Source organism: Melanerpes formicivorus, unplaced genomic scaffold (genome assembly GCF_026170545.1).
Source record: "Melanerpes formicivorus ecotype bairdi unplaced genomic scaffold, bMelFor1.0.p_v2 SCAF_3, whole genome shotgun sequence".
NCBI classification, from domain to species: Eukaryota; Metazoa; Chordata; class Aves; order Piciformes; family Picidae; genus Melanerpes; species Melanerpes formicivorus.
The window spans coordinates 20,870,362-20,883,815 of NW_027142355.1; the positions used below are offsets into that span (position 1 = coordinate 20,870,362).

The 13,454-nt window shown below is 39.5% G+C and overlaps 1 protein-coding gene across 6 annotated transcripts in view; it reads left to right on the top strand.

Moving 5' to 3' along the window:
- Positions 1–13,454, top strand: part of USP6NL (USP6 N-terminal like) — a 141,332-nt gene that overhangs the window by 83,048 nt on the left and 44,830 nt on the right. For all 6 annotated transcript variants that reach the window (XM_068168558.1, XM_068168543.1, XM_068168549.1 and 3 more), the window contains 2 exons: positions 2,193–2,232; positions 7,629–7,709. In XM_068168558.1, the coding sequence (XP_068024659.1) occupies positions 2,193–2,232; positions 7,629–7,709 (121 nt within the window). The remainder of the gene's footprint in view (positions 1–2,192; positions 2,233–7,628; positions 7,710–13,454) is intronic.

Here is a 13,454-nt window from a genome sequence, read left to right on the forward strand (position 1 = left end):
CAGGTAGCACTGAATATAGGCTACTTTTAGGGCATTAAACAGATGTCAATCAGATTTATTTTTTTTTTTAAATTTCATGTTATTTGTCTAGAAAACATTCAAATAGTTGGAAAGTGCTTCTAAATGAACTGATTATGCTTTTCGCAGTGCTTTTCAATAGGTACACTCTTTTGGTTTTTAAATTAGTTTCCAGGCTGTGTACTGGAAACTTTGACTTGTGTGCGTAGCCTTCAAAAAGGAGTTGACCAGAGCAAGCTTTTCCGTTGGATGAAATAATTCAAATGTCAGATACAAGTTCTGAATCTTAAATGGCATCTTTTAAATGAAATAAAAGAGAGCAAATATAATCCAAGCATTTTGCACAAGACTGTTTTCACATTGACTGCAGCAGCAGCTACTTTTGTAGCCTTCCTTAGTGTTTTTGTTGCCCTTGCACAGATTTGATACGGGTCTAAAATACTGGATTTAAATGTCCTTCCTATAGAAATTTGGTTAGGATTTTTTTCATAGTATCAAGATTAATTAGGCATTTTTATTTTTATTTTGAAAGAGGGTTTCACATAGAATAGAATAAACCAGGTTGGAAGAGACCTTCAAGATCATCACATCCAACCTATCATCCACCACCACCCAACCAACTAAACCATGCAACCAAGCACCCTGTCAAGTCTCCTCCTGAACACCTCCAGCACTGGCAACTCCACCACCTCCCTGGGCAGCCCATTCCAATGGGCAATCACTCTCTCTGTGTAAAACTTCCTCCTGACCTCCAGCCTGAACCTCCCCTGGTGCAGCCTGAGACTGTGTCCTCTTGTTCTGGTGCTGGCTGCCTGGGAGAAGAGACCAACCTCTGCCTGTCTACAACCCTCGTTCAGGTAGTTGTAGAGAGCAATAAGGTCGCCCCTGAGTCTCCTCTTCTCCAGGCTAAGCAATCCCAGCTCCCTCAGCCTCTCCTCATAGGGCTTGTGTTCCAAGCCCCTCACCAACTTTGTTGCCCTTCTCTGGACATGCTCCAGCAAGTCAACATCCTTCCTAAACTGAGGGGCCCAGAACTGGACACAGTACTCGAGGTGCAGCCTAACCAGTGCAGTGTACAGGGGCAGAATGACCTCCCTGCTCCTGCTGGCCACACTGTTCTTGATGCAGGCCAGGATGCCATTGGCCTTTCCTGGCTGCCTGGGCACACTGCAGGCTCATGGTCATCCTACCATCAACCAGCACCCCCAGGTCCCTCTCTGCCTGGCCACTCTCCAGCCACTCTGACCCTAGCCTGTAGCACTTTCCAGGTCTTTTTATGAGAGTTTTACTTAGGGTGTTATTTATCTGATCTGTAGAGCAGAAAAAGGCAGCCTTGATACTTGCAGATGAGCTGCTGTATTTTCAGAAGGTGCAGGTGACGCAGGCAAAGCAAAGCAGACCCATTTGGCATCAGAGTGGTCCAGTTACTTTTGACGAAAGAACCACGAATTTCTATGATAAGAAAATCAGAAGTTAGAGCCTTGAGAATGAAACTAAATACGTTAATATGAAGTCTGAAAACTCTGTTCAAAGGCTGCATTTCTATATTTCAATTAATTATCTACCTTTTTTTGGACTTAGACTAAGAAATGAAAGACTGTGTTTTAAAAATACTGACTAGGTATCTAGTAGCAAGATGGATGTTTGTTGTTTGTTTTCATACCGTCTCTTCCTTTTTATTTAGCTTTGTCGAGTTTGGAGAAAAATGGAAGTTAACTTTCCTAAGTGAAATCTCAATACCTTAAACAGAGCACAGTAGTAAAGGAGAAAAACCTTTTATATGGGTGTTTCACCTTACAGTAGTCTGGTCTAACAAAACAAAAAGAAAAATTGCTTAGGCTTCAGTTCAGTGGTACAGCACAGGGCGGCTTTACTAAATTAAAAATAAACTTTATGTTAAGTCCTTGCTTTCTTAAGCTATGTAACTACTTTGATTTAGAAGGTTTAAGACTGAAATAATTTAGAAGGTTTAAGACTGAAATGTGTTTTACTGTGTTTAAAAAATAAATGCCAGCATTCATGTGTGTCATTGTCTTAGCACTCTAAAGTTCAGAATTCTTGCTTACTCATTACTACATACTGCTACTGGAAAGGATTACTTTTAAGAACCTATACAGAAATAATTCCGTAGCAAGATTAACTGAGAGTAACCTGAACTTTGTCTTTGTTTTCAGTCCAGAGGAGCTTCCTGTCCATGATGCAGCAATAGAAAAGGTAAGTCCAGTGTCTTCTAATTTTTTGGCTAGAAGTTACACATTTGCAGATGTTACTTACTTGTATAATATAAATCATTGTGAAATGAGATGTAGCATTTTAGTGATTGGCATTCCCAAAGAAATGCGTTCAAGTCCCATAGGGACTGTGGTCCTTGAGGCTGTGTTAGCTTGCCCACAGATCTCTTGAGGCCCACACAATCTTTCAGTGCTATTTCTAATGAGTGAGACATGAGTTTTCTCACCCATAAGATTACCTAGTGAAGGAAACAGAGCTACTTAAAGAATCACAGCCAGCTCTTCCCTGTAAGAGGAGACCTATTGTCTCTGTGTCATGAGCTGTCGTCAGCTGTGTTGGGTGGATGGATTGTCCAAGTGATGAGGTGGCTTTGATGCTGAGGTGTAAGATGCTGTCCCCTGAGGAGTGTAGCGTGCTTTTCTAGTTTGTTAAATGGTGACAAATACCTTGCCTGGCACTGAAGTCTGATGACCTCTGAGTTGATGAGCCAGTTGTATCCTGGACATGTCAGCAAGTACTGTCAGAAGCTGGTGCAGGCCCTATTCCAAAAGTAATTTTGCTGCTGGAGGCTACTAGAAGAGATGTTTGGGGGTGTGGAAAGTCTTTATTAAAATCATCAGGAATTGAATTTCTTCTTCTCTGGGCCTGGTTACTGTTGGGGTTTCTTCTTGGTGTGTCAGGCCTGTTGTTATCTCCAAAGCCAGATCATATCCTTCTTGTTTGTTCATGTGATTTTCTGTGTCATCAAAGACCTCAAGATTAAATATTTGAAGTTAACCCTCTTGGCTGGACAGATCAGTAGGGGACATGGAAAAGGGATGAAGTGAACTTGTTCTAAGCAGCTCAGCTCCCTGAGTGTTAAGAGCAGCAGTGCTTCTGAAAATTAATTATTTTGAGTTTCAATAGATGGCTGGTAAGAAATATGTCTCACGAAAGAGGGGAACTTCTGAGTGTCTTTTGTTTTGTGTTGGTTCATGCGTGGTTTGGGGTACACAGCCTGTAATAGTTACATTTTCCAGCCCTGTTTCATTACATTTAATAACATACTAGGGGTATATATAATTTCATTTCCATCAGAAGGACGCAGCAGGGCAATGAGTCTAGGAACATAAATACTAGACAGCTTTCAATTACTATGGAATATGTGTTTTGAATCTCTCATTCACTGTGGCTTTGTAGTTGACCTTAAATTTTGTGAGGAATTTAGTGTCTCCATTTTCTGTCCCATACTGTTTTTGTGCTGTCTCACACAAAATGTCAGCAGAGAAACCACATTTGTACAAATCAACATCAAACTGCAGCTCTAGTGTCTTTTTCTAATCATATGGTAATACTTCTCTATTAGACTCCTGGTTACACTCCTGATGGTATCCTGACCTCTGCTGGTTTGAGGTTTATCTGTCTTCTGTCAGCGGTGTTTAAATCTTCACAATTTTCAAGATACCATTCATATGACAATTAATTCTCATGTTAATGCAGGCTAAGGCTAAAAGCTTTCTGTGCAGTATCTTTCAAAGTTACTTATGTGATGGACCAATTCTTTTGCCTTACTTAGGAGTAGTTTGTACAATTTGTAAGTCATGTTTCTATTTCCTTTGCAGCTTATGTAAATGGTTGTGAATTTTGAATCTATTCTTCATATACACTCTAGAGTAAAGCCTAAGCTGTGTTTTCATTGTGTGTATTGATGTGAGTGTGTATACATATTAATACTATGTAAATAGTATTAATTTTGATGCTTCATTACTCTGCTGGGCATTTGGTGAATTAACTGTATTGAGTCATTGTCATAGTATCATAGTATCAGTCAGGGTTGGAAGGGACCACAAGGATCATCTAGTTCCAACCCCCCTGCCATGGGCAGGGACACCCCACACTAGATCAGGCTGGCCAGAGCCTCATCCAGCCTGCTCTTAAACACCTCCAGGGACAGGGCCTCAACCACCTCCCTGGACAACCCTGTGAACTACTCAACTTTTAGATGAATCATCCAACACATCTGAGATAAAGCTAGGGGAGGAAGGATCATCTAGGGGAGAAAAGCAGAGAGATAGAATCAGCCTCAGGAAATCTGGGGTCTGTCTCTGACTGGTTTTTGTAAGTGCTATAAAATTTTGTAGGTAATTTTCTGTTTGTTGGGTTTTACCTTAGGTTTACTTGATTCTAATTGTCCAGAGAACAGTCCAGCAAGTTCTGGTTTTGTCTCAGGCTTCTGCTGAAGCATTGCTTTAAACCTCAACTTCAGCATGCTTGCTCTCCAGGCAGGTAGAGTGCTGTACACAAGATGGGTGGTTGCCAACTTAACTTCATGCTTCAGTTAGGGATTCTGTTATTCCCAATGGCAAAAATGCCTCACAGTGTAAAATGTGCTTGGAAGACAGATAAAAGGATTTATTTATTTTATTTCACTTGTGACAACTATATGGAACTTGCCTGGAAGAGCAGCAGCACATCCCTTCACTCTGCAATGTGCACATCAGATCTATCCATGTTTGCACTATTGCGCCTGTTAGACATGAAAGTGAACATAACTCAGACTGAGGAAAAAATAGCTAGAAGTTTTCAACAACTGAACACAGAAATAATTGCTATTTTGACTACAGTACCATCACTTGAGAACTGGGATAAATTGACACAGGAGACATAAAAGCTTGAACAAACATACAACTGAAGTGAGCTTCTGGCTCAAAAGACCAAAAATCTTGAAAGTAGATCAAACGTACAAACAAAAAGACTCTGGGAGCAGACAGGGCTTTATTTTTCTTACCAATTATCTGAACAACCTGTTGAGGGCAGAGACCTTTCCTGACTTGATAGCAATGTTATTCCTGCAATCTAAACTATGCTCCAAGAGATGTTATAAATGGTTTCTTAAAGGGGATTGCAAGTGTGGAGGAGAATTGGAAACAGTGTTGTGAAACCTAGGAAATCTGGCAAGCCATAGTTTATCTACAGTTCCCCTCTAGCCTAACTCCGAAGAAGGCAAGTGGTTAAGGCATTGCCAAATACAGCGTGAAATCTGAGCAAGAATGTGCGCAGTTGATTGCAGTGTAAGTAGTTAGGTAAGTTAAGGTTGAAAGAGTAGAGGCACTTCTTTCCCCATAACTTTATTATACTTCTGTCAGTTGGATTTAAATAAAAATAACTTAAACCAAACCCAGCTAATTTCCAGGATACTTCATGGACCGAATCATGGGGTTGGCCTAAACAATTATCTGCTCATACTTACTGCAAGCGTAAAGAAGCAATTTGGGCTCCTGGATCGAAAAAAGTAATTTGCCCATTTTGCTGCATTGATAGCCAAGAAAGAATGCACAAATTCTGATGAGTAAAAGCTGGATGTAAAATGAGAGTTCAGTTGAGACAATAGGTAATAATTTCCTTCTATATTTTCTCCACTTTGTCAGATGCAGGTTGACTTAAAACTTAATGGAAGTACTAATAACTTTTCAGCATCCTGCAGAGCTTTGAAATGAAACTCTTACATTGTTCCCAGATTGCATCACTAACTATATGAAACAGAATATCCTTCCTATCTTTATTAAACCCTGGATTTGAAGTTGGGGTTTAAGGGGCTGTCCTTTACAAACCCCCAAATATTTGTTGATATGCATCTTTGAAGAGAAAGCAATAACCACGCATGTATATTTTGCTGCTTTAGCTTTTCCATGTTGATCTTCATCTCCAAAGCATTTATGAAACAGTTGGAATAGTGTCTTTCTTATTTTTTTAAATACAGCTAATATTTAACTTCATAGTATAACCAGGGACACTTTGCCTGCTTTACAGCATGTAAAACTGGGCTGTAAATATATTTGCTAAAAATCTTCTTATCCTTGGAGCCAATAAAATACGCTTGTGGGTTTGGTTGTGTTTGGTTGTGTGGTGGTGTTTTGTTTGTTTGTTTGTTTGCTTGTTTGTTTTTAAATTTGGCTGAGAAGAGTCAAAGTGCCTTGAAATTCCATGGCCTAAAATAGGTAATTCCAAGTGCTTATTTGGTTCCCAAATAGACGAATTGCAAGCAGCTGTAGCAAGGTCTTCATAGGCAGAATGACCTATGAAGGTATTAGGGTTGTCCCATGCTTTTTAAAGCCATATATAATATAAATAATTAATGGATTTCACATTCATTACTTATCATGTGATACTATTTAATACTATTTATTCTGAGAAGGTAGAATTGTTTTTGTTCTGAATTCTCATTTTATCACCTTATTACTGAAATATTTCTGTTAATAATGTAACTTAAGCAAATAGATCTTAGCTTCAGGAGAAATCTGTGATGTTAACATATAGGAACATTTAGGTAAAAATGTACCAAGCCAGAGATGAGAATTGTACCAAGGCTTTCTAGCTTTTAATGTCCAGAATTGGCATTTATTCCCATTTGGATACTGCACTGTCATGCCTTCATGTACTTGTTTTTGTTTGTGTACTTTCTGCCTTTTTAGCTTTGTATCTTTTAAGAAGGGATATTCTGTGTGATCACTGGAAAATAGTAGGCAATTATGTTTAGGGTAAGCCTGGATAAAGAAGGTCATAATTTCAGAGTCAACTAACTTTGAAGAGACTTGCAGCAGAAATTTTTTGCCTGGAAACTTAGAGTAAAAAAAAAAATAAAAAAATTGAAGTTTTTTTTATACTTGCCAAAAAAATGTAGAGAAGAAACTTCTGTAAGTCTTGTACTTAGAATGGTGTTGGTTGGAAGGGACATTAGCAATCATCTGCTCCAACCTCCCCATCATGTGCAGGGTCACCTCTCAACTAGACTGAGCTGCTCAAGGCCTCATCCAGGCATCCACAGGCTCCCTGGGCTACCTGTTCCAGAGTCCCACCACCCTTGTACTGAAGATCTAGTTTACCCTACTCTACTTCAGCTTAAAGCTGTGCTCCCGTGTTCTATTTCTAGACATCTTTACGAAAAGTCCTCCAGGTTTCCTGTAGGATCTTTTCAGGTACTGGAAGGCAGCTCTAAGCTCCCACCAGGGTCTTCTGTTCTCTAGGCTGAACAATCCAGTTCTCTCAGCCTTATCCTCATAGCAGAGGTGTTCCATCCCTTGGATCATCTCTGTGGTCTTCCTCTGGGCTTGCTCCAACAGCTCTGTGTCCTTCTTAAACTCCTCTTACATAATGCCTTTCTTTACATGTTACTTAAAATGAGGATTTCTGCTCAGTTTTTGTTGTGTTCTTTTTTTGGTGTGTGTTAAGTGAACTGATGTTACTTTGTTACTGCTCATAGATGACTGGATAAAAAGTTAACACCGTGTTACACTTTTTCCTCAGATGGTTTTAGAAAAAAAAAAATCACTAATTTAAAATGTATTCATTTCCAAAAGATTAAAAGATTGCTTTTTTCCCTTTTTTTATTTTTCCCCAAGCAAAAGCACCTTGAAATCGAAAGAACTACAAAATGGCTTAAGATGCTGAAAAGTTGGGAAAAATACAAGAACAGTGAAAAGGTAATGTTATGCTGCTTTTTCATTAGCTATCCATTCTGAATGAATGTATAACCTTAAGTTAGATTATCTCTGAAGTCTGAGAAAACCCCATTCCACATGGAAATGAAAAGGCTTTATTTTATTCTTCTGAAATGCAATAATACACAATAACCCAATAATAATGATAAACCTCAACAAATCTGGTAGTCCAATGTAAGGAATTTCTGAGGGCAGTATTGCATGGGCTCTCTGACATTGATAGTAGTAATTGGGTGCTGCACTGCTTTGCGCTTACACTGTGGGATTGGAACTGGGATCACACAGTGTATTATTTTCACGTCTGCAAAGTACTCTGGAGTGGAGGAAGCATCAGACCTGCTTATCTTGTCTTTCAGAGGGCTAGAAGTTCTGTTTGATTTAGGCTTTGAGAATACAAAGTAGAAAGAAAGAAAAATGCTGATGAACATGAAAAGAGGGACCACTTTAATATGGATATAGTTGAATTCTTCAGGAGCCCTAGATCTCCTATCAAGGGTTATGAATTTTAACTTCATTTACGTCTTTGTATGCTGAATATTGTACTAATTAATAGCTACATTTAAAGTTACTTTTTAAATTTCTTATTAAGATCTATGGTTTTAGTTTATTAATAATCTTCTCTTTTCCAGTTTCCTTTTTCTTTTTCTTTCTTTTCATTTCCCTTTATTTTCTTTCTTATTTTTTATTTTTTTTTCTTCCTGCCTTTTTTGTTTGTTTGTTTGTTTTACATTTCCATTTTTTTTGGTAGCCCAGGTTTACTGAACAGCCTAGGACAGTTATGGGGTCAGTGCAAACTGCCTTGAAAAAACTCCCCAAAGAAACTGATTAGTCATGACACAGGGCATATAGTTTGATAGTGAAACTATTACACTTGCCAGCACAGATACCTTAGGACATCATAAGAGAGTTGGTTGCTTAGAAGTAGAGTTGTCCTAAGTTAGAAAGTGAAAAATAAATATAGAAAAGCATTCAGTGTACTGTTCCCCCTGGGACAAGTCTGTTTTCTCTGTGAATAATATGCCACACAACACTTACAATCTCAGACAAGTGGCATTTGTAATCTCAGAGAAGTGAATTCTTTCAGTGGTGTGAACGAGATCTACTTTTGAATAGAAAACTACTGTGATGAACTTTTTCTGTTTTGGAATCAAGATGGAAAAACTGTTCTGCTGGCAGCTTCTTAATAGTGCCCAACATTTCTTGACATAATTTTACGTGGATTTTTTTCCCCTATGTGTAGCTGCAGGTGAATTTCAAGGATGTGAATTTGCCATTAATAATTTTTAAATTGTTTTAGGAATTTGTAGTTGCAGAATTGTTTTTCTCCTACATAAACAATAAGTAATGGTCTGGGGGTTTTGACAAAAAGTAGGTTATGTTCAGTATGATCTTAAGTCCTAAGTGCTTTTACTTGCTTTAAAAGCTAGGTAGGGATTTTTGTCAATAGTTTATTTGTTGGAATTGTAGTCTTGGTCACCTTGAAATCATGAAAGAATTCCAGATGGGAAAAAGCATCCTGGAAGAGGCCATATTGCCAGCACTGTGCTGGGAAGGTTTTCTAAAGTGTTCATGAGGCTTTTTGCACAGAGTATGAGGTTTCAGAATTCAACTTCCCTCTTCTCACTATGGCTTGGAAGTTGCTGTTTTCTATTTCATATTCTGTTGATACTTTCTGATGCTGTGGCTCTATTTTGCTTAGGGCTAGAGGACAATTGTTACACATCCCAGGATACTGCCTGGGTGACCAGCCTGCATTGTTAGTTTACTCCCTTACTAGCCTTTAGCTTTAGTGAATTATTCTGTGCTAAGTGGAAAATGTTAAGACTGAGACCAGAACACTTGTTAGCCTGATGAGCAAGGAACTGAGAGACTGTAACTCAAGTAGGAGGAGAAATTTACTCAGCATGTCCCCTACTGATTGTCTGTTTACTACCTGTTACAGTTTGAAACTAAAATGTAGTTGTAAACAGATTTTTCCCAATGTTTCGGACAGTTTGAGGGGGGTGGACTCATCAGAGTTTACATTATAATCATAAGTCCATCTAATTGAATTGGTCTGAAGAATAACGATAGGTTAAAATCATTTCACTGAAGTACTGAAAACCTTATATCTTGCAGTAGAGTTTTTGCTTGTTTTCTTCTTTTTACCTGCTCGCTCTGGACTGCTCACTCTGCTTTGGTTTTTGGACTGTACTCCTTCAGACCTTGAGCTTTCTCTGTGTTACTTCTCTGGGGGGTAGGTGGGTGGTTGTCCCCAAGAGGGGACAAAGAGCTTAATCAAAGGTATGGGGTGGGGAGGGGGTGTCCTGTGCTGTTCTTATCCTGTGTATATATATATGTGTAAATATATTCTGTATATGTTTATTGCATTTGATACTGTTATATTTAGTTTCTTTTGTAAATACAATTCCATTTTTACTTCCAAATTCTGAGCGTGGTGGATTTGCTCTCTGGGGCAGATTTACTGAAAGATAAATGTTGGGACGATCTAATTCAATCCATAACACTACCTTTGGTTTTGAGACTAGTAGCTATGTCTTGCACTTCACTGTTGTTGAAAGCACTAAAGCCAGTGGTATTTTTCAGGGTATAAATTAGAAGCCAGCAAATCAGTTTTCTTAAAGTCTGAAGTGAATGCATGAATGAGTAATAATTTGTTTTGCAAGTTTTTCTTGTAATCATACTTTCCATCCTTACATCTTCTCTGGAGGGAGAAGCTGGAGCTCATAACACTGGTGGCTTTGTTTCTTTATTGTGGTGGTTGGGTAATTTGAAGAGCAAATATGTTCTCAACTGTAAAGGATGATCAAAAATCTATGTAACAGCTACTTTGTTTGCAAAGAGAATGTTAAATACCTTTCAGGTAACACGATAACTACATATTGTCTTCCTCTTCAGCCATTGGTGATGTCAGTGCATGATACACTGACTTAAGTAAATAGTCCTCTGTCACCAAGCAGGCAGAAGATAGAGCAGGTCAGCTGAGCAGAGTTTCATTTCATGTAGCAAATTAGAGTCTGAACTATAAATAGTGGAAGAATAATTCAATATGCTCTTAAAGGGGATGAACTTTGCTTGAGGCTAGGAAAATTTCTCACTGATTATTGAACTCTAGTGGAGCACATGAGACTTCAAAACCAAGGCTGTTTTTGTTCTTTTGTCTCTCATGTTATGTGGTAGGTGAACCAGAACATAAAAAATAAAAGATTCAGCCTCCTTCTCCTCCTGAGCATGCAGTGGAAAGTCAGGCATTGTCACTGCTCTTTATGAAAGACCTGGTGATGTTCTCAGGGTTGTACAAAACTCAAAAATAGAGAAAATTTTTATCTAAAAGTGTGTTGGAAGAATACATCAGCTTTCCTTGTTCATACTCTTGAAGCACGGAAGCAATAGCAGAAAGAACAATTGCAGAGTCTTGCTTGCTGTCTTCACTTGATTGGATAAAGTGGTTAACACAGGGGGAACAAATTGCTAAAGAAAATAAACAGCCTTTGTCTTAAAAAGACTCACTTCACCTGGCAATCCCATAGTTTCTGGGCAGTCAGGCTGCTCCTGAAATCAGCCTTGTTTTAGAAACTGCACTGAAGGAACGTTACAGGAACAGCAGTAATAATGTTGCATGATTATTGATTATAATTGCAGTGATGTCTTGGTTTTGGAAAAGGGCATACTTGAGATGCCTGTGTTCTTAAAAAGAGGGCAAGGGAGTGTCAGAGAAGGTGATGGTCCCAGGGATAGAGCAGGTGTGTACAAAGTACAGGACTTTGGAGCGGCTGTTGGTAATAAGTCCTCATAATATATAGCTGAGAGAAATTTGGCTTGAAGAAATGTGTTCATACTGCACACATACTGAAAATGAATCCATGTTTTTGATTACATGGTCCAAAACTAACATATGCTTAATTGCAAAATAGAGTTTTAATTTAATATACTTGCAGGGCTACCTATAGAGTGCTTCCTTATTTTTTTTTTCCCATCATAACTTCACAAGGAGAATTAATGAGGAAACATTAACACTGATGTGTGTGAGAGAGCCTTCAATTTACATCTTTCCCATGTCTTTGTTGTAGTAGATGGTCTTGAGAGAGGGGGGAAGTCTGGGAACTTCACACTGTTTTCCCATTAGAAATTCTGTTCTTAAACCAAATTTGAGAGAAAAAGAAAAGAAAAAATGGAGGTGGGAGAGAGTGAATGGAGGGCAGCAGTGTGTGACCAGGAGGAGATGGCCGAGTTGTCACATTGAGACCAGAAATGTGCCACTCTCTACTCTATTTTTATTAATGATTTAGAGGTAATGAAGGGTGACATAAGAACAGAATTTCTGATGGGAAAACAGTGTGATGTACAACTCTGAAGCTGTGTGGAGTCACAGAATGGTTTGAACTGAAAGTGACCTTAAAGATCATCTAGTTCTAATCCTGCTGCCATGCACAGGGACACCTTCCACTAAATTTGGTTGCGCAAAGCCCCATTTAACCCAGCCTTGAACACTTTCGAGGATAAGATATCCACAACTTCTGGGCAACCTGCTTTCCAGTGTTTCACCCTCATAGTGAAGAATTTCTTCCTTGCATCTAATCTAAAATCTACTCTTCCAGGTTTGAAACCATTCCCTCTTGTTCTGTCACTACATACTCCTGTAAAAAGTCCCTCTCCAGCTTCCTTTAGCCCCCCTTTAAAAGGCTGATGCCTTTTTTCCAGGCTAAACAGTCTTAACTCTCTTGCCCTATTTTCATGGGAGAGGTGCTTGAGGCTTTTGATCATCTCTGTAGCCTTCCTTATAACTCACTACAAAAGGTCCATGTCCTCACATTGGTCTCCAGAACCGAGTACAATACTCCAGGTGGGGTCTCATGAGAGCAGCATAGAGGGATAGAGCTGTTTCCCTCAACCTGCTGTCCACAATTCTTTTGATGCAGCCTGGGATATGGTTGGCTTTCTGGGCTGTGAGCACATGTTACCAGGTCATGTTGAGTTTCTTGTCATGCCGCACCCCCACTCACTCTCAATCCACACATTTCCCAGCCTGTATTGATACTGGAGATTGCCCCAAACTGGAGGCAGGACCTTGCACTTGGTCTTGTTGAACTTTGAGATTTGCGCTGGCCCACTATTCAAACCTGTCATGGTCCCTCTGGATGGTAACCCTTCCCTCCAACTTGTTGCCCACATTGCAGCTTGGTGTTGTTGGCAAGCTTGCTGAGGGTGCACTCAGTGCCACTGTCCATGTTGCTAATGAAAACGTAAAGAGCAGCCAGTACAAACACATGTAGAACACTACCTGTTGCTTTTATCTGCCTTGACAGCTCCAATTCAGTGCAAGGATTTTATGTGGGACAGTGTCAAAGGCTTTACACAAGTCCAGGTAGCTGATGTCAGTTGCTCTTCCACCAGTGCTGTAACACCATTGTTACACCGAATTTGTCAGCTACAATTTGCCTTTAATGAAGCCATGTTGGTTGTCACCTGTCACCTTGTTATTTTCTGTGTGACTTAGCAGAGTCTCCAGGAGCATCATCTCCATGATCTTTGAGTAACTTAATAACTTGATTTAGTAGTTCCCTCAGGACCCATGGATGCATCTCCTCAGGTCCCATGGACATGCGCACCTTCAGGTTCTTGAACCTGATCTTCTACAGTGGGTGGTTATTCGTTTTCCCAGTCGCTGCTTTTGCCTTCTCCGACTTGGGTGGTGTAGCTGGAGCACTTGATGTTGAAGGCGGAGGC